This window comes from Alexandromys fortis, unplaced genomic scaffold, assembly GCF_014885135.2.
Source record: "Alexandromys fortis isolate MF-2015 unplaced genomic scaffold, M_Fortis_MF-2015_v1.1 scaffold_8_9099976_23576923, whole genome shotgun sequence".
NCBI classification, from domain to species: Eukaryota; Metazoa; Chordata; class Mammalia; order Rodentia; family Cricetidae; genus Alexandromys; species Alexandromys fortis.
In genome coordinates this window covers 12,892,957-12,920,318 of record NW_026067899.1, presented here as the reverse complement: position 1 = coordinate 12,920,318, position 27,362 = coordinate 12,892,957, and the positions used below count along the sequence as shown (strand labels likewise).

At 41.1% G+C, this 27,362-nt stretch overlaps 2 protein-coding genes across 3 annotated transcripts in view; one reads left to right on the top strand and one right to left on the bottom strand.

Annotated features, from left to right (window-relative positions):
• Positions 1-7,433, top strand: part of Galnt5 (polypeptide N-acetylgalactosaminyltransferase 5) — a 39,027-nt gene extending 31,594 nt beyond the window's left edge. Inside the window, exons 8-10 of the mRNA XM_050123560.1 lie at positions 1,051-1,131; positions 3,360-3,521; positions 7,075-7,433. Of these exons, the coding sequence (XP_049979517.1) occupies positions 1,051-1,131; positions 3,360-3,521; positions 7,075-7,209 (378 nt within the window). The 3' untranslated portion in view covers positions 7,210-7,433. The remainder of the gene's footprint in view (positions 1-1,050; positions 1,132-3,359; positions 3,522-7,074) is intronic.
• Positions 7,434-16,001: 8,568 nt separating this feature from the next.
• On the bottom strand, positions 16,002-21,652 carry Ermn (ermin). 2 transcript variants are annotated; one of them, XM_050121383.1, is made up of 3 exons: positions 21,412-21,652; positions 20,669-20,761; positions 16,002-16,513 (listed from the first exon to the last, which is right to left on the bottom strand). In XM_050121383.1, exons 1-3 carry the CDS (start codon positions 21,650-21,652, stop codon positions 16,002-16,004), a joined length of 846 nt encoding a protein of 281 aa, XP_049977340.1. The 2 variants fall into 2 exon arrangements, with proteins under 2 accessions (XP_049977340.1, XP_049977347.1); XM_050121390.1 differs by having other exon boundaries at positions 21,472-21,652.
• Between the last annotated feature and the right edge of the window lie 5,710 nt (positions 21,653-27,362).

Below are 27,362 nucleotides of genomic sequence, written 5' to 3'. Positions count from 1 at the left end.
GCATTTTCTGACTCCACAAACCACTCCCTACTTATCTTCAAGCTGAGGCATGCGTTCACAAGTAGGCAGCAACCCACTAGACACCACCCTCCTGCAAAATCCGGTGATCCTGGGGTCAATAAGGCCTCCATTGTCATAACACCCCAAAACTGGAACTCTGTATTGGTCCCCATAAAAGCTGAAAAAAATCACTAACATGGTCACCATTTTCCAAGCTTAGCAGACTTTCACAGAACACACATAATTCTCCTCTACAGAACCCCTCCAGCAAATTGAAAAGTCTGAATTGCATTCTTAACCTCCCATCCTAGAAGTCCTGCCCAGAATGACAGAGGGGGCAAGGGAATCAACATTCCCTGCAATAGATGGTGACTGATGGGAAGCTTCCTCCATATTTGACCCTGTAAATTCATTAAAAAAAACCCAAGTCTGCCAGAAAGGGCCTTGATGCTTGGCTCTGCCTTAGCTTTCCGTGACTTCCCTGTAATGAGTCGTAGCTTGACTGAGTCATTAGGAAAAGTCTGATGGGGAGTCAGCTGGGATCTGCTCTTCTCTGACTCAGTTTAGCTAGGAGTCGGTGCCTAAGCTGTCAGATTGCTTAGAGGGGTCAGCCGAGGAACTTAGCCCATGACTCATGGCTTAATGAAGTCAGAGGTGTGTACACTGACTTTTAAGATAGGCATTGCGATAAACTCAAGCCAAATAATAATAATAATAGACAAAAATCACCTCCTTCCTCTAGCAACTTTCGCTCCCTTTCATTCAGCATCCCAGGAAAGAGTTAATGAGAAGCTAATGTCTGTTGCCACTGTGGCTGAATCACAGGCTTCCGATGACAAATTGAAGCTGTGCTGAGACAGGATCACACTGTGTCTCTGCTAGAGCTGTGACCAAGACAGTCATCTCCTGCAAACTTTAACTAAACTGTCGGCTATCCATTAACCTTATGGCTGTCCACCTTCCAGTTTCCAAATGTGTCTGCATGCCTTCGTATACATCAAGATATGTTTGTTCTTAATGAATGTTTATATTCTGTGTTCTTCTTCTTAGCTTGTGAATGTGGCCTTGGGCAAGTGCATTTCTGTTGAAAACACCACAGCCATGCTGGAAGACTGTGATGGGAGCAGCCAGGTAGGCTCAGATAGTTGACCTCTGTCCAGGAGGCATCCATAGATGCCCAAATGTCAATGTAATCAATGGTCTGGTATAAGGAAGTGCCACTCGACAGAGAAGTAATATAAGGGAGGAAACTGTATGCATTGACGTCATTGTTCCATGATGGATTTAGTCTTGACTTTCCTTGCAAAACTGGCTTAATGTTCACAGTCTTAAACCTTTGTAAGCAGCAGTGCAGATCATACCTAACTCTAAAGCTGAAAGGAACTGGCAACACGCTGGGGGTTGGTAAGCGCTACCTAATGTGTGGTACGCTGTAAGTGTTGGTTGTAATGGCAAAGACAAAATGCCTAACATATGACTGGTGAGATGACTCAGCGAGTAAAGGTGCTTGCCACACAAGTCTGTCCAATGTGAGTTCAATCTCTGAAGCCCACATGAAGGTGTACAGAAAGAACTAGTTCCATACTACTCCTCTGACCCCCACAAACCATCTGTGACATGCATGTCTACATATAAGCATTACACACACAATACACATGCACACACACATGCACACACACATGCACACAGCAATAATAATAAACTTTAAAGTTTTTCTTTATCAACAGATAAAGTAGAAATGAAGTTTCTATGGAACCATCCAAAAGAATCCATTTTATTCTCTGATTACATTCTTCTGCCCAACTTTCCCCTCCCTCTGTTATCTTAAGTCTTAAGGGAGTGATGAACATCCCCTAAACTATGATCCTTGATGAAAAATCTTCTAACAAAATAACCACAAAATCAGACCACGGTGGATAGGAGAGGGAGCGGGGCCAGGAAAAACAGAGGATTACTCCCGCCTTGCAGGAGGTGAGGTTCAAGTGATTACACCTCCCTCTCCAGCATCTGCACCCCAGATGGGAATGGTATTTGCTTTGGATGCTAAATAGGACTCACAGGAACACGGATTAATGTGTACAAATCAGCCCCCAGATTGCAGATCGCACTGTGATAGACAGATCATTTTGTGATGATGGCCTTGGCTTGCTGTCTTACTTCTTGGTGCTGATTTAAGCACTGTGGCTGATCCTTTCAAGAGCATCCCATTTCTACGCCTCAGTCCCAAGCTTCCCCTAGAGTAGAAGACAGAGCTGTCAGGGCAATTCTTCTGTGGATTGTAAACCTGACGCCCAAGAAACACTTTCATAATCAGGAAAGAGACGAGATAAGTTTAAAGAATCAACAGAAAGATACGACTTTTGCTTATTCACAGTTCACAGTGGATAAAGAACAACTGCAGAATTAGTCAAAAATATATGAAAATAATCTACTCCTTTAAGACCATCCCTGTAGGAACTTAGCATACCTGTAAAATCAGTATTTCACCAGAAACTCAACTTCTGCTCTTGAATACCAATGAGTTGGGAAGGAAAGACCAAAATATGAATAATAGGGTCACTGCCTTCCTTGCACTCTGGCCCTGTTGCTCCTTTTGAGTTGCTCCTTCCTCATGGTCTGTTTGAATAACAAAAAGAACAGGAATGTAGAGGAAGTTAATTTGATAAGGGACAGAACCAATAAGTTATAATACCTGAGTTATATTCATCTGGAACCCTCAAAAGAAATGAAATACTGTTTCCCCCTTAATCCCTTTCCATTGCTTTAACTAGAAGTCTTCGCAGGTGTTTACTTTTAAACCCTTTTAAGGTGATGTGCAGTGTGTCTTAGTAACTACCTGACCTCCTATTCCATTGTCTGTCGTCCTTGGTTCTCAGACACTGATGATCACCCGAGGAGTTTGTTAGGGTCGACTCAGACTCACAGGATCCAAGATGGGGCTGAGATCCCGCATTTCTAACTAGTGTCCAGGTGACATGATCTTGGTCCAGGGACTACACTTTGAGTGGCAAGATTTGCCACCATTTCTTTAATACAACCTTACAGTCTAAATTAAATCCCAACTTAAAGTCAGTCATAGTGACATAGACCCTGAACTCTAGCTGTTAGGGAAGCAGAGGCAAGACAATCACAACTCTAACACCGGTCACAGAACCAGACAGCTGAAAGTCATTGCTGAAGCCAAAAGCGATAGTCACACTACCCACCACAGCAATAAGGAAGATGACAGTGGGCAGGTTAAGTAACGTAACTCATCAGATTGGGCAGCCACGGTCTCACTGTTGTTGATAAAAGTCTTCGGCAAATCCCCTGCCTCTGCTCGCTCTCTGAATGGCCTTCCCTCTGCCCATTCTCTACAGCGTCAACAGTTCAATTACACCTGGGTAAGACTGATTAAACACGGACAGTGGTGCCTGGCTCCCGGCACTGATAAGGGACCCCTGAGACTCCAGCCATGTGATAACAGAAACACCAGCCTCAAGTGGCTGCACAAATCAGCATCGAGCTTTCATCCAGAACTGGTAAGCAAACATCCGTGTCATCCCTTCACCACAGAGTCAACTTCAGTCAAAGGGGGCATAGAGCTCCGATTATCAGTCCCATCAGCCAGAAGTCTCGAAAACTGCTGGCTCACAATAGAGACAGTGTGAAGGTTCACTCAGGGTCAGAGTCTTGGTAAATTTTTAATATCTTGTTTTTATTTTTGGATTTGTTTGCTTTTTTCAAAATTGATTTCAAATAAGTCATTCAAACAAAAGCACCCATTTCTTCCCATTCTATTGCCACCACCATGCTAGCTTCGAAAAGTCATTTAAATCAATCAACAATGCCCTGCGTATCGATGAAACTTATTCTCGCTGGTTACCAGAAGAGCCTCAAGGTGCGATCTATGGACAACGCAAGAACCTGCGCGCTTCCTGCAAGGGCTGCTCTTTAGAATGGTTGGAGCTCCGCATCTGCTCTCTCTCCAGGAAAGGGATCTTTTTCTCATTCCCGTGTGGCTCCACAGATAAGACTGCCGATTACAGGAGGCTGGGTGTGTGTGTCTTGCCAATTTTACATTTGGTGATAACACAGCTCCTGTTGAAAAGCAGTTTTGAGGAGAATGTTTCCGACACAGTTGTTACCCTAACAAAACGTCCCGGTGTGACTGTGTTTATTCCCAAGCCCCTTCAGTGTCTCTCAGTCATGATAACATGGGATTTGATGTCATAAACTTTGTCGTGGAATCTTGAGATGCTAGGACTGGTCTCAGGTCAGGACTGCCTCCTCAGGTTTCTGCCACCTCACTAGCACGCCAAATGTTTTACAGCCATTGGTATTGTGGTTAGAGTCGGCCTCAGAGATTGCCTAGGGGAGACTGTCTTCATTATGTTAAATGGTGAGAGAGGCCCGTCTTAATTTTGAGTGGGATTATTCTCCCAGAAGGGGATCCTGGGCTGTGCGACGTGGAGAAAGTGAGGGTGCTGTGACATTCGTCTCTCAATATCTGCTTCTTTACCGTGCATGAAATATGACGAGCCCCCCCATCTCTTGCCACTGTAAACTCCTCTACAGTTGTGGGGTGTAACCATCTCTTGCCACTGTGAATTCCTCCACAGTTTTGGGGTGTATCCTTCAACTGTGAGCTGAAATAAACTGTTGCCCCTTATGTTGTTTTTCTCAGTATTTTATACTGGTAGTACAGAGATCATGATTCTGCCCAGAGCTGGCCCCAAAGGAAACTCATTTTATTTTGGGGTGTCCCCATTTATTAGGTTATCCTTCCTCTGTTGTCATAGGCAGTCATTCTCTTTCTACTGGGAGCCCAAATTGGATCCAAGATACCCATTCATTCTCCAGTAGTATGTTTTAATTTTTTTTTTTGTTTGTTTGGTTTTGGTTTTGGTTTGCTTTGCTTTGTTTCTCAAGACAAGGTTTCTCTGTGTAGCCCTGGCTGTCCTGGAACTCACCCTGTAGATGAGGCAGGCCTTGAACTCACAGAGACTCACCTGCCTCTGCCTCCTGATTGCTGGGATTAAAAATATGTACTACCACCACCCGACTGCATCTTTTAATTTTCTGAGACACTTTCCTCCTACTGATAAGCATTATTATTGCCAGTTAATACTGCCAAATGGAGAATTATTAGTGTATATACTTCTCTTTTTATTTTTTGCCCTTTTGGGGAAATTTCATAAATATCTATCGATTAAATTATATCACACCTCCTACTTCTTCAGCACTGCACTGAAGGTGGGAAACAAAGAGGACAGAAGGAAAGAGAGACAATGAAAGTCAAAACCTTTCCTTTCTGCAGTGAATCTTGGGAAGGATATACAAGGATATATTTAAGAGTAGGTCTTACCCATTAAGCTGCCTTGGAAAAAGTAATTTACTAAGATAGTAGAAACTAAGAATTTCTCTGTGATGCCTTCTGTCTTTCACAGAGATGGATAGCCCGTATTGACTTTCTTTCTCTCTGTCTCTCTGTCTCTGTCTCTCTCTCCTTTTTGTTTTTTTCTTTTGACAGTTCTCATACAAATCTTCTCAAGTCCCTGGGTTAACTGATTATCACTTTAGAAAAAGACCTTGAGCCAGTAGTTCTTACTCTCTGGGTCAGGATCCCAAGAATCAGGAAGCACAGATATTTACATTATAATTCATAACAGTAGAAAATACAGTTATGAAGTGGCAATGAAGATAATTTTGTGGCGGGTCCCCACAGCAAGAGGAACTGTATAAAAAGGTCGCAGCTTTAGGAAGATTAAGAACCACTGCCTTCGACAATTAAAGGGCAAAGGGCTGAGTCTGCTCCATTTTAGAAGTCTGAGTCGACCATAGGCTGGCCTTGTTGTTTGGGGCCCATGGTAAGGCAACACATCACAGAGAGACTACAGGTTTGAACACGGCTCAGTTCATGGCCTGAAGTAAAGGGGAGTAGAAAGACGATCACACAGTCCTTATCACAGCCACTTCACAGTGACCGCTGAATCTAAACCTCCTCTCAAAGACTTCACCATCTCCCAACAGTTGTACCCTGGGGACCAAGTCTTTAACATGTCAACTTTGGGGAGGGAGATAGCATTTAAGATACAACTATAGCATTCCCTGAGTTATATATTAGTCTTAAAGAAGAAGAGAAACGGAGAAAGAGATTGTGAATATTAGGAACCTCTTTCTTTTAAGTGTTTGCCTCTAGATAACAATAACTTGTTAAAATCGCATACTTCTAAATTTGCATTTTCAAGTGCTCCCTAAGTCAATCCATGCTCTCCCCCATACTCTGTCATTCGGCACAGAGCATTGTACACCATGCTGAAGGATCTGCTTCAAGGCCACCTACTTTGCACAACCTTAAGTATATGCAAGCATCCTACTTCCAAGGTTCTGTGGGAGTCATAATTTTGTTTTAGCATGAAAATCTCCCATTTTGGTTTAAAAAGCCATAAGTATATTAAAATAGCTCAAAAACAACTAAAATGACCACTATCATATTTATGGAAAATTGATATTTATGAGTTAAAAATTATAAAGCCTTCATTGGTTCTTAGTAGATTATCTCTCAGTTTTAATAACTTTTAAGCAACATTAAGTTCATCTGAAATACCCTTGTCTTGTTCTAACTAAATCTGAGTACTTGACATTCTATGTTGTCAAAAGTTAGGTGGGGAGATCACAATTCAAATGTGCCATCTTTAGCATTTGCTAACACACGTGAACATTCTAAGATCTGAGCTGGATTAATCAACTTCTTTCCTGTCATACTACATGATTTTTTTTTGCATTGCCACCACCAATGAAGTAGTTACCCAATATATTATGTGCCAACCAGATTTTTTTTCTTTTAAATGATATAGCTATCCATCAAATCACTGGGGGTAAAATGGCTGTTTTCTTTCTGCAGAATTAAAACCTTACAACTAGAGAAGCTAGTTTGAGACAGAGACAAATTTGATGTTTTCTAAACTTTGTGCTTATGTCACTAATTTAATTCAGGAGAGTTCCTGGGGCAGTGAAAATATAATTTGCTTATTATATCTTCATATGTCAAGGTTAGTCGATAGCTCATTCCCATCTCCTCTTTCTCCTCAGGTGGATCACATTGTCTTTGAACACTACCAGCAGTTGCTATGCATGGAAGGAAATGCTTCTCAGAAGACGCTGACAGTGGCCACTTGTAACCCAATGGAACCATATCAAAAGTGGAAATTTGAACAATACTATTAAGGCTAAAGAAAGATGGTTTATCTAGTTAACCCTCCAGATTATCTGTGAAAATGAGACTAAAGTTGGTGACTGTATTTCTTTCCATGGTATTTTAAGTTTTCCATTTCAATAGCATTTAAATGGAAGGTTATTTTTTAAAGATAACTCAGGGAAACAGGTCACCATTGGACTGGAATTCTTCAGCTCTAGGTGGCCTTTGGATGTGTCTGTGCCCGCCCAGTGCCATAGTGCATACTCAACGTCTTCCTCACGCACTCTGACAGGTAACCAGAACCTGTAGGTTACCTACAATGATGTCAAAGCCATGACAGCTGTTGAGCAGTTATTCTTGCCCATGAGTAGAGTTAAAACCAACAGGATTCTGCTTTCATCAAATACATCTTCGCAGATTCCCACAGCTGGAAGACTCAGCTAGCTGCACAGAGACACTGTCCTACTGAGATATCACCATGTTTACCTGACAGCTTATAGTAGTACTGCTCAACCCCAGGATCCTGTTGTGAGGAGCAGCGGGCTGCGTTCCTGCCCAGCTCCCACATGGTTAGCTTTACCCAAAATAATTACACAGGAACTGTATCCTTTTAAACACTGCCTGGCCCATTAGTTCCAGCCTCTTATTGGCTAACTTTCACATCTTGATAAACCCATTTCTAATAATGTGTGTAGCAGCAAGAGGTGGTGGCTTACCGGAAGATCTTAACCTGCATCCATCTTGGAGAGGAGAGCCGAGACTGCCTGACTCGGCTTCTTCCTCCCAGAATTCTGTTCTGTCTACTCCGCCTACCTAATTTTCTGTCCTATCAGGGCCAAGGCAGTTTCTTTATTAACCAATGAAAGCAACAGATAAGATGGATGACCCTTCTCCATCAGGATCCTTCCTAATGGTGAGGTTGAACTGGATGACCAGGAAGTTTTCTTCTAAATCTGAAGCAGTAGGGGAAAAAAAACAAGTGAAAAGGAAGACTTAATGTAATCAATTCTGTGTATTCTTTCAGTTCGTTTTGTGCTTTTTAGCAATACTATATTTTTAAAAAGCTGGTCATAGCAGTGAATTTCTGAGATTTTTGTGTTTTTTAAGGTAAACGAAGAGAGGAGGTTGGGTCACAACACACTGTGTTAACAAGACCAGTACTTCCTCATTGGACATTCCAACACAGAGTTAAGCGAGAGGAGCTGATAAAATTAAAGCAGAAATGATACAGAATAGGGCAAAATTTAAAATATGAAAACAATAAAAATGCTGCTTTAGATTTATCAATATTCACTTGGATGAAGCATGCTAGAAATAGATTCTAAAACATGCCAAAGCAGGCATTCATTTAAATGAAATGAGCAATTTGAAGAGAGGGTTGAGTGAAGTCTGGTCCCAGACCCGGCAGAATAAGAAAGGGGCGTGCCTCTTCTGATGGGGAAAGACAGAGCAAAACCCCTCAGGTGGACCCGAGGATCACAAAGGCCAGGCATGGAAAGCTCTCATGTCAAGTACACCAATCCTTGGGCACTGAAAAAGAAAGCTTAGGGACCAGGGTCTACTAGCATCCTTTTGGGAGGAAAATTGACTTTGGGAGAAAAATTGCCTCTCTAAAACCACTTACAGGCCAACTGGTGTGAATGAGTTAAGGCTTCAGATCTTCAGGTGTGATTCATTCCATTGTTTCAACCACCAATTTGGTCTTAGTTTGCCTGCTGTGGTCCTACAAAGATGATAAACCAACTTCACACTGAATCTTCACCCCTTCAAGCTGGCCATGCTTATTTCTGCTGGTGGATTTAAGCCTTTGTTCACATGCTATTATGGTAAAACTGGTCATTTTAGTTCTGGGTTTCTTATTTGACACTTAATTTTATCTTCCAATTAGTGACCAAAAAAATCCTGACTACCAATGAATAATGGGAAAGGAAACATTTCTTCTTTACACATTTATAGCATATATAGTATATTTAAGTTGCTTCATCCAGTACTCGATGATTAGAGATTAGATAAGAGAATACTTTAAAATAAAATAATTCTTTCCAAAGCAGCCATATGGGAAGGAAAAAGAACACAAAAACAAACAAAAACCACACAAGTCTTTGGCAATGAACTAATTGAGTTGGTGACCAAACAGTACAGCGAGTGACCCATGCCATTTTTATGTGACTGAGACACCTTGGGCATACCCATGCCCACTGGTCTATGGAGAGTCTATTTTATCCAAGGAAAATTTCCTCAGAAGAAAAGTAAGGATTTTTTAGCAACAGACAAGTCATTCTTTGGCTAGATCCACTTTTGTAAGTGAAGGAAGTATATGTTTTTATTTTTTCCCAAGAAAATCTGTGTACTCTGATCAATGAATATACTATCTAACTTTACCTTAACATACTTATTATATAAAGCTACCTCTGAGTACTCTCAGTAGAACAAAGGCTTTGTTTGTACTATAATGTACTTATTTAAGGTTAAAATATTAATAAACTTTCTACCATACGTTTCCCCACTTATGCTAAGATTCAAGGAACCAGACATGATTGAGGAAGCTGTGTGGGCCTAGCCTTGAAAGGACGGACTGATCCTCAGATATACTGCCAACATTTTTAAAGCTTTGTCCCCAAAATTTGTTTTTAGAAGACAAGAATGAATATATAGATCCTACTACAGTATCTTTTCCACGTAATGGCAAACCCTTGATGGAACACTTGGGGGTCCAAGTGAATCCTTCAGCAGGAGGATAGATTATCAGGGGCTCACATTTCCTTGGCTTGGCTTAGGTTATTGCCTTTTCTTAGGAACATGCCTGTGCACTTTGTCGACCTGAACACGGGATAGCCTTGCTAATAATTTACAGAACTAACTGGATCAAAATACTAACTTCTTGAATACTGGAAGTGCTTCCTCACCCTTCAGCATGCACGGTGGCTTTCGCTTTTGAACAGTAATGCAGAGCTCCCCCCTCCTCTCCCGTGGGATGACACAGCTGTTGTTGCTACAGTGCTGTTTTATCACGAGCGTCAAATTTGCTCAGTTCTGCTTGCTGACATTCAATTATCTGTCATTCACAGGACTGCAAAACCACCCGTGCCATGATCGCAATGCATCATTAGCTTCCCCCGCACTGCTTTGGAAGCCTTTCTTCTAGATATTAGAAAACCTTCTTTCTAATGTTGACTTAAAGATTGCAAAGGGTCATGGACAGCACTTAGAGTGGATTAGGCCTCAACATTTCTAGCCTCTTCTAATTTCCTGAGTGTCTAACAATGATGTTCAAGGAACTCCCAGGCAGGATAATGGGACTGAGGCACACCAGTAACACCAGCCTGCTTCTTGTTGTTCAAATACTTCTGCTTTTATGCAGAACACATCCAAAAAGTCAGATCTTATGCAAAGGACCCAATAGCTCATAGAAAAACCACAGAATTCCAAGAAATAAAGGAAAAAGAAAAATGAATTATCACTGAGTGCACCCCCCAGGTTTTGTATGTGCTCATCTTATTGTTGTGTATAAAACTTTCTTCCCTCCATATGATCAGGAAGGTGTCTGTCTCTTCCCTACACTGAGGAAGGATGTGATTCATCCTATCAACAATAGATAAAACCTAGTGACCATTATATCTGGTACTCCCAAAAGTGGTTCCTCTACTGTGTACCATGAACATCCTTTTTTAAAGAAATAGGGTTATCAATGTAGGTGAACTCAGGTAAGGTCCCTGCATTGCACGTTGCTGATTTAAAGATAAGGAAATGAGGTTGGTTAAAAGCTTTCCGGTCTCTCTTGAATGCTTTGTAAGCAGGAAATCAACGCTGGGCCTCTCTATTGAGCAGCTGAAGTATAGTTGTCTGTGGCAACCCTCGTAGATCCTGTAGTGATCCGTGTGATGTGATGTAGGACTTCACCACTTGCTGGATCAAACTGACAGACAGAAGTATAGAGATCTGTTTCTCTGTGAATCTTAGTACCCAAGTCCCTTCGAACCTTTAAGCAAAACCAACAAGTAGCTCACTTTTAACAGGGATAGGAAATAGAGCTTTGGAAAACCCTTCAATTTAAAACACGAGCCACAGCTTTTCACTTCAGCTCACTTTACAGATTGTGGTGCCATAGAGATTTTACAGCTGCCACATGGGTATTCAGTGATTGCTGGAAGCCAGCTACCTAGGAAAAGAGAAATCCTTCCCAAAGCTACTGTACAGAAAGTTTATTTTTGACAAATGCTCATTTCATGGACATTTTGCTTCAGTCGCATAAAGTGTTATGTTCTTCTGTGAGGCTTGATGGATGGTGTCTCGGATATTGGGGTGCCTGCATCAGAGCCGCTATGAGACCTGCTGGATGATGTATCAGATGTTGGCGTGCCTGCATATGTTCCTCTGTGAAACTTGGAGGATGGTGCCACCTACACATGAGCCTCTGTGAGACTTGGTGGATGGTGTCTTGGATGTTGGGGTGCCTGCATATGCTCCTCTGTGAGACTTGGTGGATGGTGTCTCAAATGTTGGAGTGCCTGTGAATGAAAGAAAGTAAAAACAACTCCATAGTGCAAATTTAATGTCCGTTTTAACTTGAGCTGACACCTGACATTTATTGCCTCCATCAGGAACCCTTTGCAAGTTTATGTGAGTCCTCCCTTATAAAAACACAAAGCACTGTGAAAATTTCCATTTTCCAACATGCAGACCAATCTAGAATATGTGGCGTTCCTATTAATGACAATCACCGATAATGAGTGAAAACACATTTGTTTATATTGAAAGCTACTTGCCAGTTCAAAGTTATTAGTTATAAATGAGTAAACAGATAAAGCTTTTGTATTGTATGCTGCAATTAAAACTTTTGATAATGTAACTAAATATATTTTAAGGTTTACTAGACTGTTTGAAAGCATCAGTTGTGCAAAGATAAGCCTTGTGTGTAGACATGCATTGTGTGTGTGCATGTGCTTCTTTAAATTGGGAGAGGATAAAAACCCTAGGTGTCTTGTGACAACATAAAAAAATAAAGCAACGGCAAGGGACAATTAAAACTTCCTGAGGTAGCAGCATGTTTCACTCTGAACTCTCTGCACAAGTTTTTTCAATAGGATTTGCCCTGACCACAGTTTCTCTGACTTGAAAGCGAAGTCAGATTACAATTGTGGAAGTTTGTAGAATTCCATATACACCTTAATTCTTTAAAAAACTGACAAGTTTTTTTCTAGTTTTATACATAGTATCTGTACGAAACGGCTGAGAGAGAGAGAGAGGGGGGGGGCGCAAAGATCAAGGGAGTGATTTTGCTATTGATTTTCCTAATAGGTTTGTTAATGGAAGAACAAACTCATAGGAGGAATATTGGAGCTAATACTTCTAAATAACAACCTTTTCTTTTCCTTCTGTTCAACTAAGATTATTTATAGAAAAAGAATCAAATACATAACTTTAAATATCTAGGAAAAAATAAAAATTGCTTTCAAACTTCATTTTCAATATTCTTCTGAGCTAGAAGCTAGTTACCAGTGTCACCAGTTTGTATTGTGTTTTCCCAGTTATCTGGATGATTGACTTCTGGTGCCCACTTCTGTGTGTGTGTGTGGTGTTGATTGTTTGACTTTGCCCTCTCATGTGCCTCAAGAGTAGAACACACATTTTACCATTTTGTTCTTCTATTATGACATAATATCCTATTTTAATAATGGAAGGTATGTTTGACATTGGATTTTATAACCTTCTTGTTATTATAAAACAATGGATGCATGGCCTTCAGGAGAAGTGGTTGTTTTTCTCATATTATTAAACACATTTCTTATTTATTGTACTCTAGAAGTTTATTCTCTTCTAGAATAACTTACTTTAAATGTTTTCCTTGATCACTTTGAAAAGCTTAATGTCTGTTCTTCAATTGAAAATATGCCACATGTAGTACTCCATGCAAAAATGCAGAAATGCCACTTTCATTGTGTCCAAAGAGCTTAAGTGCATGACCTCAATATGCATCTGAAGCAAAATCTCATTTTCTTTCAAAGTAATAGAAGATTTTCAAGTATATTATATATCTAACCACTGAAGTCCTCACAGTTTTATATATAATCATTTAAAAATAAATAATGTGCATTAACTGTAATTAGGTATTCTCTTAATTTTTTGTGAAGTGGCTTGCTTGATGGTCTAAATAGCTGCTTATATGGGGGAAATTCACTAAATTTCTAGAGAGGTTTACAATCCTTAAACAAAGAACACAAACTTTTATTGAAAGCAAATAAGACCAGGTAGTTAGTTCTTTATTTAACAGCAGGTAAATAGATAAATTATAGACAGATATATAGACAGACAGACAGAAAGACAGATGGATGGATGGAAAGGCAGACAGATGGACAGGTGGATGGATGGATAAAAACAGAACCTGGCAAATACCATGTCTTAAAATATATGTGCTAAATAAAAGGTAAATTCAATATTTTACAAAGGAGTAAAGCTGTCTTTAATTCCCATTCATCTGGCAACAAAAGAGAATTAAGTCATTTAAGAAATTCCAGCATTCATGTAATCCCCATCCAGGTGTCAGGTACCAAAGTCCTTACCATTCTGAACCTTGAATCACAAAATCTCAGTAAACCTTCATGCATGGTTGTCAATTAATAGCGCTCCAGATGAGTTTAAATATATCAATATATATCTCGTGCAAAGGGGACAAGACCTTTGCTGTTTCCAGATGACCACAACCCACATATCCACCCACCACCACCACGTCACCCAGGTGTTAACTCTCGCCCTGCTGTATGTGATAGGATGTGGCAATGCACAATGATACCAAAGAATGTTATCAATGCTTTCCTGGCACTGCATTACCACGGCCATGAGCATGAGTGGCTTCCCAGTTGACCATACATCAAACAGTCTTTGTGGACAGAATGTTTGATGATCGGTGAATTGCGTGGCAAGAGAACACAGCTAAAAAGATCAAGGTGATGGAGTACCACAGATGCTAATAGCGTTGCCATGCCTCTTAGCCACAAATACTACTCATTCCATGCAAACTTCATGGTAACTTGTCAATGCCATCTAACAAACAGGCTGACCTGTGGATAGGTCAGCAATGTTACATAAAGCAATTTTTTGAAGTTAAGCAGAAAATGATAGGTCTCATCCGGGATCCAAGAAAGCAAACAGGTTGTCTTTGTGGAATGATCAAAGGATCTACATTAAAACAGGAAGTTATCCCAGTCCGTCAATCTCCTACCAACTTTATCAATCAAAAGACTGAATTCGTCTCATTTTATGTGGAAAGCTCACATTTGTCCCACAAGAAATTAGCAGGCTCAACAGTTTAAGTATTAACAGATCTTACCTGGTCAGGTTGTAAAGGATAGGTTAGAAGAATAAAAGAATCACTGGAATCAAATTAAAACTTGAGTCTTTTGAATACTCCATAGTACCATATGATACAATAGAAATATATTATATAACCAGGAAGAATGAAGGGACTTGCCATGGGAATGTGTGGGATTTGGTACACATAAATAAGCAATCGTCTAAGTAGGACTCACCCAGGCTTTTGCACCAAATGAGAAAGAAACAAACAAAGAGTCAAATAGCACAATGAAGACTGTATTACATTCAGACAATAAGGAATTGTCTTTTATTTGGAGCCAAACGATATTTTCATCTGTAGTAACAGAAAGTTCAGAGCAATATACACAGAAGCACAAAATGAATATTTGCGGAATAAACTATCCAAGAGTATAAATATACTCTTTTCATAAATATTCAATGCATTATTTGACATGTGGGTGCGCATGAAGCTCCACACGTGCAATTTTAAGCTTCTTGATTTAGGCTTTGGTCCAATAAAGTATATATTCCCCACAACTATCAGCTTTTTCCCTAAAAATACATGCTCACACCCTACTTTTAAAATAGTCAAAGATAATTATTTCCATCTTCATAGTAACTAGTACAGTTATGACTGCCATTGTCTCTCATTCCCAAGCAAAGAGGATGGTTTTGAAATACTGTTAATGCAAGAAAGTATGGTAATGGAGTAAAGGCATTTTCTTAAAATTGTGCTAAAATTGCCACTTTTTTATTTTTAATTATTTTCATTGTGCTAGACAAGATTTTTGTTTTCAGTAACAAAAATAAAGGCCATCCAATACAATTCTTGAGTCTATGGCTCACCGGTCATCTAGCCCCTCCCTGGATCAACTTCACAATGGATTTAATTCATTTTGAAAGCATAAAGCCAGCACTTAGCACACGGAATTCTGACTGACAATTACTCAGCCTTTTAGTGAACAAATTCACTGAATGGTGACACCTAGAAAGGCGATCTGTTGAGTTTTCACTCAGGAGATGCCAAGGAAAACCATTTAAGATACAGTATTTTTTAAAAGATAAATAGAAAGGCAGAATAGTTATTGGCAGAATCTATAAAAAACCATGTTTAATGGAGGAGGAGTTTAATTCCAGACTTCCTATTGGCCTGAAGAAAGAAGGACACTGAAAGAATTAGTGGAGTCACATCAACTGTTCTCTTTCCCTTGACTGTCTCTCTCAATAGTGCTAATTTTGAAGCCAAATCATGACAGATTTGCCTCTCTGACAATGCTTACCACATACTGCTATATTAGTTAACTTTTTAAAAGCAAACACCCAGGCATGAGTCTAAAGCTTTTGATTTGAAGTTATCAGACTGACTTTTGTCTATGGTTATTTCCACGTTGCTCTATGGTGGAAAAGACGTTAAACACGCGCATCTTGCAAATATGGCAGAGGAAGGTTTCTCAGCACAACGGAGTTAGCTTTTCTTGAGCACTCATGACGTTTCCCAGTCCCGCTTGGTTTACAAGTGCATCATCGACTCGAATTCGTCAATTCTCTGTTTGGTGTTCCCTTTCCTGATCTTCCGATAGGATATCGTGTTGTATCTGGAATAAACATTCCTGGAGATATCTCCCTTCTTTCCTAACACGGGCTGCTCATCAGGGGTCCCTGGCTGGGAGCTGGGGCTGCTTAGTGGGGAGTCTTCGCTTGGATGGTTTTCCTCTTTTAATTGAAAACCTTCGCTGTGTTTTCTCTTAAATTCTATGACTCGAACTTCGTCTTCATCATCATTGCAGTCATCAGCGTCTTCCTCGTTAACTTCTTCATCCCAAACTTCTGGTTCCTCGTCACATTTAGAATGCAATATGTCAACTTGACTAGATTTCTGGAACCCCAACCATTCAATTTCTGCCGCCTGGTATGCAGTGTTCTCGTCTTCTCTCTGCTCTAGAGGTCGGTGGGCAATCCTTTCCTTCTGCATACTCACTTCCAGGTCACTGCTGCTCAGAGGAATCTGCTTCCATGGATGCCCTGCAGCAAAATGGACTAGTGGGTGAGATGTGCTTGGGTTTCAGAGGACATAGCTGCTTCTGGAAGATTCTAACACATTCTTCTAGACAATCACCTTCCAACTTTTGCCTTATGAACTGTGACTCAGGGTTGCCTGTTAAGTCTAGGCAATCAAACAGGCTTCACAGTCAAAACAATTTGCAAAAACATGGCATTTCATATAGTTAAATAAATATCTCAGAATTTAAGGTTTTAAAATGCTAATGAATATTGTATGTCTTCAGGAATGTCTACAACCTAACCTCATTTGACTGGAAATCTATTGCTTAGATTAGTGTATTTAGTAGGATTACTGTTCTCTGGGGTACACTTAAAATCTTTCCCTTACCAAAACTCGTGTGTGTGTGTGTGTGTGTGTGTGTGTGTGTATGTGTGTATTCACACATACATATGTATGTATGTATTTTTATCCTGCATGTATGTGCATGTATATATTTTATGTGTGTGCATATGTACATACTCAGAAAATGCTTGGATTTACTTCATATCCACAGACACATCCTATAAGGACAATGCAAACAATACCTCAGAGGGAAAAGCTTTCCTCTCATGTGAAAACGATGACTGCCCACGCCTAGCCACACTCATAGTAGTAGCTGTGACATTTGACACTGTCTCTTGAGCGGTAAAGAAGAGCAAAGGCACTGGGAAGATGGCTCAGTGATTCAGAGCACTGGCTGCTCTTCCAGAGGACCCAGGTTCCAGTCCCAGTACTCACAGGGTGGCTCACAATCATCCCTAACTCCAGTTTCAGGCCACCCAATACCATCTTCTGACCTCTGTAGGCACTAGGCATGCACATAGTGCAAGACATGCATGCAGGCAAAGCATTCATACACATAAAATAACACGAAAATGAGAAAGTGTTAGAAAGGCATGTTGGAAAAATGGCTTAGTGGTTACAGGTACTTTGCTCTGTCGGAGAAAGACGTTTGATTCCAGCACCCACAGGCAGCCTATAACTCTGTCACTCTAGTTTCAGAGAATCGATGCTTCCTTCTGTCCAGGCACCAGGCAGAAAAAGAGAGCACTTGCATACGTGCACTCGTGTACATATAATAAAAATTAACAACGCTTTTTCAAAAGGTGATCAAAGGTCTCGAGATGCTCAGAACTTACATGCTGGCGACCGAGTCCCATACAGTGCTTAGGATCCTGTGCTAACCTCTAGGGATCCAGATCCAATGATCATGTGGTGCTTGTGCGTGTGTGTATAACCTTAGATTCTCCTATTGCTCCAAATGACAGCAGAGGAACAGATCATTTGGTGCCGTGCTGTGTTTTAGAAGGCTTAAAGCACTCTGATCATTGCTTTCCAAACAGCTTCCACTAGTGTTTATTGATGTAGAGGAATGAATTGTAAAGGAACAGAGTTTTTGGAACATGCGCTCGTGACAGGCTGCTGTGGAAAACCCTCTACCCACTGTGAACTCGGCCAGAGTGTGTGGCGTCACCATTCTCTCTCTAGGCCACAACGGCTGGTGAACAAGGTGAAAAGCCACTGTCCAATTGGTTCTTCCTTCACAGCTCTCCTTGGGAGTCTGTGTCCATCAAAGGCTTTCATTTTTGTCAATGAGTCCAAGTTCCCATGAGCTGTGAAGGAGAGAAGCAAGCATGCATTCCCACCACACTAGTCCTAAGCAGCTTGTCAGTCCTCTTCTTCATATTCTTTATTCTGCATGTAAGTGTACATTGGATATTTTCTATGATAGAAGACTTTTTGTTGTGTTTTCCCCCAGCAAAAAAAAAAGAAAAGAAAACACACACACACATACACACACACACACACACACACACAAATGATCTTTTTGTTCCTATGCTTGACTCATGCCCAACACTGTCAAGAATAAACTTCATCTTTCAATTTAAACTAATTAGTGTTTTTCCTAGATATTTTTTTTAACATCTTTCTACTCTTAGCAGGCATATTCTTCTTAGGAGACTTTATGGTTGTTTGCTAGCTTGAAAATAAAAAGGCACGAAAACCAGAGCCTCTGTCAGGGTGGAATTGTACTGTTTAAGACCCACAGGCTGGATGATGCAGATACTTAGGATAGAACCAAACATAGCTAGAGGGGAGGAAATGTCAATGTAATGATGCCTAACAATATTCTGCTACACTCATAGATTGGCGCCTAGTCCAATAGTCATCAGAGAGGTTTCATCCAGCAACTGATGGAAACAGATGCAGACACCCACAGCCAAACATTAGGCTGAGCTCAGTGAATCTTGCAGAAGAGGGAAAGAAAAGACTGTAGGATCCAGAGGGGTGAAAGACACCACAATAAAATTCACAGAATCAACTAAGCTGGGTCCATAGGGTCTCACAGAGACTGAACTGAAAACCAGGGAGCCTGCATGGGATGAACCTAGGCTCTCTGCATGTACGTTATAGTTGTGCAGCTTGGTCCTGTTGTGGGACTGCTAACAGCAGGAACAGGGACCGTCTGACTCTTTTCCTGCCTTTTGGGACTCTAGTCCTCATACTGGGTCACCTTGTCCAGCCTTAGTACAAGGGAAGGTGCTTAGTCTTCCTGCAACTTGATATGTCATGTTCTGTTGATATCCATGGGAGAATTGCTCTTTTCTGAGCAGAGGAGGAGCGGGGAGAACTGTTTCTGTTAGGAGAGTGGGGAGGAGGAGCTGGGAGGAGAGGAGGGAGGGGAAACTGCAGCCAGGGCATAAAATAAATAGATTTAAAAAGAAAAAAGGAAGGATTTAAGCCGAGATAAATTGAGTGGTGACACCATGTACCATAAAGAGACACAAAGAGAGAGGCTCCCTCACTCTCCTCTTGATTGAAAGCCAAGGTCCTAGGAAACTGTTTTTTGTAGTAGGTCCCCTGGCAGATAAAGAAGCCGAAGGTGGACAAGGGTGAGCTCTACCTTGATCAACTTGTCACATTTAAAGCAGTATTGGGGCAGAAAAGTTATGCAATTCATTTTACGGGGTCTTAATGTTTACAGACTATGATCTGGTAAGAAAAATCTATCTGTGATATCTCTGCAATACCAGCCACTGCTGACTGCACCTTCCCGTGACTGGTTACATATTGGACAGCAGAGTGTTGGAGTACTCTAGGCAAAGGAAGAAACTCAGTAATCCCCAGGCACCTCCTTGACATCCACTATTCACATAGTGTTCTAATGTCCCTTTGGTGGGTCCCCTGCTTTTCCTGGTATGTCCTAAACTAAACTGGTTAGGAGCTAAATGCTGACTTTAATTTGGAGATAAGCTGTTTAACGCTTCAAGAGAGAGAAAGGGTGATTAATTCACAGATTCTGTTCTGCACTGTACTCAGAAACTAGCCGGGTGGTGGTGGCGCACGCCTTTAATCCCAGCACTTGGGAGGCAGAGGCAGGCGGATCTCTGTGAGTTCGAGACCAGCCTGGTCTACAAGAGCTAGTTCCAGGACAGGCTCCAAAACCACAGAGAAACCCTGTCTCAAAAAACCAAAAAAAAAAAAAAAAAAAAAAAAAAAAAAAAAAAAAAAAAAAAAACAACAACAAAAAAAAACTGTACTTAGAAACTGTTTGGACGTAATATCATCTTAGAAGAAAATGTCTAGAAGATTTTGTAACCTTGTCCACTGACTTTACTGGCATGGTAACATAGCCACTTTTGTATACTTTTTGTCTCGCTGTTGTGTAAAGAACACATCGCTCTCATCACTCTGGAGCACACTTCTTTGACAAGAAATACTTAGCAGCTTGTACTTGTGTCAGACATAATTTTCCCATGGAGTAACTCGTCTTATGAAGTTACTTTAGAAGGCTTTATTCTAAACCTGTTTCGGAACCATTCCAGAAGCCGTCCAACACCCATCTGGAGCGCCACATTGGGGAAAAAAAGCTTGATTTGGGGGGAGGGAGTAACCTATCAAGACATGGCTATCACATTGCCGTGCCAGTCAATCGCATCAATCTGTACAATTCGGGGCTCGAACCATCTGGAAAGCTGGGTAGGGTGGAACCCTCAGAAGACAACACTCGCGTATAAGATTTTGAAGTCATTGCTTGAAACCACGTTTCAGCAGCACACATCCAAAGCATCACATGCGGTGTGCTCATCCTATCCAGCCAAACAGTCAGGTTAGGAAACTGGGGTTCCTGTTACCTTCTCTGAATGCCATGTCCTCAGCACTTGCTTCTTGGAGAGAAAGGTCTTTGATGACCTTGTGAACAACAAAGAGGTTCTCTTCTGGGTTTTCTGGGGGAAAACATAAGTATGGTAACATTGACAACATACAAGGCTCAAGGTTCACAAATGATCAGTTCTGAATCTAGGTAATGTCTTTAGCTTTAATTAGGATTAATAAAACTTATTACTTTACTTTTATGATTCTTTGAAATTTGATTGTACATATTTAATAATTAGCTTCCACAATGATAGTATCTCATATATATATATATATATATACATATATACATACATATATGTGTGTGTGTACAGAGAGAGAGAAAAAGGAGAGAGAGAACTATGGATTCAGACCTCTTTAGACATGTACTGAAGGGTATCTTAAAATTTTACAAATGACAATGGACTTGTGGTCTAACAATAAATAGCAATGGCTAACATTAACATTTAGAAATTATTCTAACAACCCAATGAAGGTGGTTACTATTATTCTGCTTTGTTCTGAGTGAAAATGCTCAAGGTTCTGAAAAGAAAACCATGGGATTGCAAAGCTACCAGACAAGCCTAGATTGTGAGTCTTTATTATAGAAGTCCCTGTTGGAATAAGGGTCTGTGTTTCTTGGCTCCAGCTTATTCATATAATACTAGTTTATATTAAAAGGGACAGAAGAAAGGGGGTTTGTAAATCAAAACAATTGAACTGAGCAAAGGAAACGTTTTACCATGGAGAATCTTCTCACCTGCAGGCTCTTCGGGTAGTAAGCTCTCTTTAGAGGGTCCACTTTTTTCTTGATTTCTCCTTGTGGGTACATCTTCAAGACTGGGTTCCACCTTGTAGTATGGCTGAGTCCCGTCCGCATCAGCTCTGTCCTCACTGGCTTGACTGATATGCTCTTGGCCATTCTCTGGTGGTCTGTCCCCATTGCACTCTGTCCCGCTCAGGGTCCTAGGAACGTCTGTCATGATGATCACTGAGGTCTGTGCTTTAGGGAAGGCAATGAAGAAAGTAGGGGATTGGGTCTTTGATGAGATCAAATGCTGTAGGTCCTACAATTCCAACATCTATCCCCAAAGCAGAAACTTCCCCTCTGAAATTAAACAAGGCTTGTTCTAGAGGTTTTTGGGGTGCAGAACGAATGTGACAGGGATTGTCCCTTTGGTCGCCAGCCCCGGAGCAAAGCCCAGCCAATCAGGAGCCTCTTGCCACTCCACAACCCCACTCTTCGAATTAATGTTGCTCTTCGATTTGCATAAACAAACAATCCGAAGCAATTGGGCTTTTGTGCTGGCGTGCAGAAGGGGACTTGCAGCTTGTCAGTCCCCCTCTGGGAACAGAGATTTTTGTCCCTTTCCATAATGGCCCATTGTAATTTTCCTTGTAACAGGAGCCACAATTGTTCCCAGGCTTTAATCCAGAGAGAATGACCACCTTGAGGCGCATTCGTTCTGTGTAACCAGCTTAACATTTCCAAACAGATTTGCTTCAAGTAAAACCTCAGCTATTTTGGAGGGGACAACGGCATCATTTTTCATTTATTAAAGAATAAAACCAGCTTTTCAAGGACGTGTAAACATGACAACTTGATTGTAAACAACTTTGGCAACAGATTTCATGGTATCCCTTCAGGAAGCTGAATGGGGAACTAAGAAGAAAACAAGCAAATTCTCCTGATGCGCTAAGAGCAAGGATTTTACAGTCTTTGTGTAATTCATCTTGTCTAGGGCGTCTGATTTCCCAGCTTCTTTATGTTTATGAAAGTCCACCTTCTGGAGTAAAACACTAATATGAGTTTCCCATGACGCTTTCTCTTGCTCCTATCAGAATTATCGTTTGCAGTCTATACTGGTATTTGCGATGCAGTCTACTCTCCAGGGATTGGTTGAAACTAGGCAGCTGCTCACTTCCCTTTCCCTTTTAAAGGAATCCATTCTTTCTCTTTCCTGGTTTGCCCAATCCTTCTTCAAGGCCAAACCCTTGGCCTGAACAAGTCCTCTGAGTCCTCGATTCTGGGCTAATGTATCATCCTTTAGTGACTCTTTTGCTGACCCACATTTTTCTCTTCAGAGTTTAATTGGTTATAATTGACTAAATAATTGCACGGTGATGACTCTTTCCCAAAGAGAAAGGGAGCTGGCTTAGTTCTGTTCTCAGTGTGCACCAGCTGCTTTGATTTTCGAAGGTCGGAAACTGTCCTGGAAGAAATGAAGACATTCTGAAGAGAAGCATTTGCGCCTCTCCTTCAGCTATCAGACTATTGACCAGTAGTTCCCAGGGAACTGGAACTTCCTCAGGCATGTCGTGCTGCCAGAAGGCAAAAGATGAGGCCCGGTGGCAGCCAGAGAAGGCCCTTGCCTCCCAGGAAGTGCTTTCATCCTCTTCTGTGACGTTGTCAGACCACATAGCAGCAAGGGGTGGAGCCAAGACCAAGATGGGCAACACCGTACCTTAGCCAAGACCACTTAGCAGTTAGGCATAGCTCCTGCCGTCCATTTAAACCAAACCTCATGTGAGCACCCCGAGATGAACTGTGGACCAGATCGTTCATATTGAACTAACTCTTTTCCTGTACTTCTCTGCATCTGACTCTTCAGGTGGTTCATTGATAATGGGTAGCCAAGCCCAATTAGTTAGAGCTCTTTGTCATTGTGGCTGTTCCTTCATGATCACACCACCATGTGCTACTGAGGAAATCAGAGCTCTTGGGACTCTTGGTCTCATATACAAACGATTCAAGAATGGACTCGAAAGGAAGCTCAAAGTCATTCTTGCTAGTTTAAATGAAAACCCCAAAAGCAAACAAGCTTTACATCTCTGCACCTGCCTATGCATATGCGGAAGACTAAGAGGGCATTAGGTCTGCTTGGAAGTCAGCCGTAGGATGGACAAGTAGCCATACAGCATGGAAAAAAAGCTTTCGAGAAAGGGTAAGGGAGTCCAAATTGCCTGAAAAGACATACTCAGATTGGGGCCAACACCCGAAAGAGTGAGAAGGAAAGAAAGGAAAAAGTTACACATCTCTGAGCTAGGACTCAGAAAGAGAGGCAGACCAAACAACTTCTTGACCCCATGAAGGTACTGCCCTAGGAAGTAGGGAATCTGGGTCACTGTGACATCATCTGCTCATTCTGTCCCAGGGAGACAGCTCTAACAGAGACCAAGACTCCATCGCATATCATCTCCAGCTCTTCAGTCTCTAGTGCACGGACTGTCTGTTAGATGGGTGGGATGTTCCATAGTTGGAAAGCCCACCGATGACATGAGTGATGCTGGGAGACTTTGAGTTCAGTGGAGGCTGTCTCACCTCAGGAAGGGCTTCACTCAGAACTTAGGGAGCTAGCTCACAGGCACAGAAAAATTTCAGAGTCAGTAGCTTCACCTTTGATCTAGAGCATCTGAAGAATGAAATTAATGGATTACAGAGGGTCAGTTTTGGAAATGAGTTGACTTCTGGAGAACAACAGAGAAAGAAAGGAGGTAGAAATCCTGTGTATCTGGAGCTGAACCCAGGAAATGGAGTACCATTGAGGTGCTGATCTTGGCGCTTTGTAGAGGGTTAATGATGGAAACCTGGGTGAGTCATTCAGACCAGTTGGCCCACCCATAATGATCTCCTCTCAACTATAGACAGACTTTATGCTCAACTTCCAGGCACCTGTGCTCACTTAGGAAAAGAAACAAGCAGTCAGGAAGCAAGCCTCTCCCTGGCATTTTTGGCCCCTGGTAAGAACAGAACTCCAGACAGGATCAAGGATACTTCCAACTTTTAGTCAAGAAAGAGAATTAAAACTGTTCACTTCCAGGGTCTCTGCCCCTAAAACTGCTTGACAAGATTTTCTTTTCCACTCCTATCATCCATAAATGAAGCCACCTACCATTTCTAGCCTTTACAGAGATGTTGGTGGGAGAATTGTAGCCATGAGAGGGCAGCAGAGGGACCCAGGCAGTGCCAGTCCTTCCCAGGAGGCACAGGAGCTGCTGGAGACAGAGAAGGGTCTGTCCTCGCCAGAAATAGTTGTGAAGCTTATAGATGAGGAAATATTGAAGGGGATCTATGAGGGTGTGTAGAAAATAAAACTAAAGTTTGGGTACAAATGGGGCCGTAATAAGCTCTAAGATTCTTAAGGGCAAGAAGCGACCATCATTTAACTCAGTAGTAAACAGAAATGTAGAAATGCTCACAGTTTTAAAAGGTCTATTCCCAATCACTCCCAATGGGGGTTGCCAAGGACCTCAGTTCAGAATCACCACAAAGTTCACAGAGTCTAAATCCATTTTCTTTCTCACTTCTGCGTGCTATTACCCCTAGTAAGTATAGCATATGCATGTGCATTAGTTTTAAACAGAAGTTTATTCCCTTATGATTGTTTTCTGTCTAATGCATGCTCTGACTTTTTTGTGGAGTTAGGATTATTTCAGTTTTGGAGAGATGAAAATTAAGCCAGATTTTTTGTTTGCCTCTTTAGGAAGGAAGTGTTTGTACCAGGTGAATAAGGAATAGTGAGTGCTAACTTTTCCTGCACATAGGATGAAACTTTAGATACCTTTGGCACCAAGATGAGTCTAACTATCCAATAAAATGTGATTTTTGTCCTTACAGAGGTGAGTTGTCACCCATTGTTTATAGCAATCTGTGGCTTAGAAAATCTGTTGGAATCTTGGCTAATGATTTTTAATTCAAATTCTATTGCCTAATGCTCATTGAAAGAAACATGATTTTACTTTACATAATATCTTGGAGTATTTTTCTTTTTCTTTTTATCTTTATATAAGTTTTATTTTTCTTTTAGGGTTTTGCAGGGTTTCATCTGCATATATGTCTGTGTACTATGTTTGTGTGCCCTTGAATGCAAAAGAGCAGGTGTCAGGTCCTCTGGACCTGGAGTTGCAGGCAGTTGTTAGACACAGTGTGGGTGCTGGGGATCCAACTTAAGGCCTCTGCAAGAGCAATAAGTGCTCTCTATTGTTATTAATGACAAAGGTTGTGATAAAAATTTCACCCTTATCAAGTCTTCAGCTAAACGAAATAAAAGGAGCCTTGAAATAAATATCCATATAGTGCTAGTCAAATACAAAATGATTGAGATCAGGAAACAGAAACAGGGAGTTGAGTGATAACATAAGATCACAGAATATGTGAAAACCCAAGCCATTAATTATATTAGAAACGGCCAGTGAACACTAAATTTTAGAAAACAATTCAAATAATAGTTTTTGATCCTGGAAGCATGGAGCCAATATTCATGCACATGGCAGTTTGTATAGTTGAGACAGGGTTAATGTTTTAATCAAAATTGCAGGAGTAAATTAGAACCATAAAGAGGTCAAATAATTGACCCCATCTATTAGGTCTTGAATACAAAGTGTTACTCACAGCTCATCATGTTGTGGGGATCCAGCTGTTAACACTGGGAAGTGGGGCCTTGCTGGAGCAGTGGGTCTTTGGAGATGGGCCTTTGAAGGCTCCAATGGACACATTCTCAGTGCAGTGCTTCCTGTCCACCAGAGAGAAAAGACTCCCTCCTGCCTGTTGATAAAGAACAAGAAGCCCATGAACAACGAGAGCAACAACTTCTTTTTGAAAAGGGGATGCACCAGATCCTAAACTGGGCAAGGAAGCAGCAACTCTCGCCAAACTCGTTGCTGTCTTTTATAACTACGTAGGCAATAACTGAGTCTGACACCATTGGTGGGAATGTACTTCTTGTTCTGCCATGATAAACCAGCCAGCACAAAGAGAAGAGGGGAACCTAAGGCCAACTATCCGCAATAGAAAAAACAAAAATCCAAACCAAACAAAAAACGTTTCTCACAGGCCACACACTCCCCATGCTGTGACATGCTGTCCAAACACACAAGACTGAACAACCTAACCCAAAACTCCTGAAACATTAAACCAAAGTAAATCCTTCCTCCTTCATGTGTGTCTCAGGCACACCATGATCGCTGGTTGGGTGAGCCTTTGGGTCCACACTTTTTCTGGATTTTCTACTGTCTCCAGTTTGTTGTAGAAGGTTAAATGATGCCCTGATAACCCAGATTTTCATCTGTGGAAACTCTGAGTTGCCACCTTACATGGTAAAGTCTACTTCGCAGATCAAATTAAGAACCTAAGTTGGGGAGATTTTCCTAGATTTAGGGATTGCCTACCATCACAAAGATCCTGAACAGAAGGAGGCAAGAAGGTCAAAGGAAGTAAGAGGACATGTGACTTGGAAGTAAAATCTTACAGTAATATGCAAAAGGGACCCTGAATCAGCGATCATAGTAAACCTAGAAAAGTCAGGAAAGATGAAAACATGGTGTCTTTTGATGCTCTAAATGAAATACAGCCCCTTCAACACCTTGATTTTTTATTTGTAGTTTGCAGAGCTGAAAGGGAACAAATTTGTCCTGCTTATTAGCCATTAAATGTCTGGTAATTTGTTAGAGAGGTAATGGGGCAATATCAATCTCACTACCTGGCTAAAGGCAGAAAATTAGGAGAATGTGAGCAGTTTCCAGATGTGTGTTTTTTTTTAATCTTGACTATTTTAGATTATTTCTTGTTCACCAGAATAATCTCTTTAAGAAGGTAGTGTGTGCCCCATCATCTTGTTGACAATCTATTTGTCTAAAATTTTTTAGTTTACTAAAAGCTCTAAGAAACTCACAGACTGTCTGATATCCTGAAAA

Excerpts from the sequence above, each read along its gene's own strand:
- Ermn (XM_050121383.1), bottom strand. The coding sequence starts at position 21,652 with ATGACAGACGTTCCTAGGACCCTGAGCGGGACAGAGTGCAATGGGGAC. Across the intron at positions 20,762-21,411 it reads AGGTGAGAAGATTCTCCATG|AAAACCCAGAAGAGAACCTC; the intron begins GTAAAACGTTTC and ends GTTTTCCCCCAG. Across the intron at positions 16,514-20,668 it reads GGACATGGCATTCAGAGAAG|GGCATCCATGGAAGCAGATT; the intron begins GTAACAGGAACC and ends ATTTTGCTGCAG.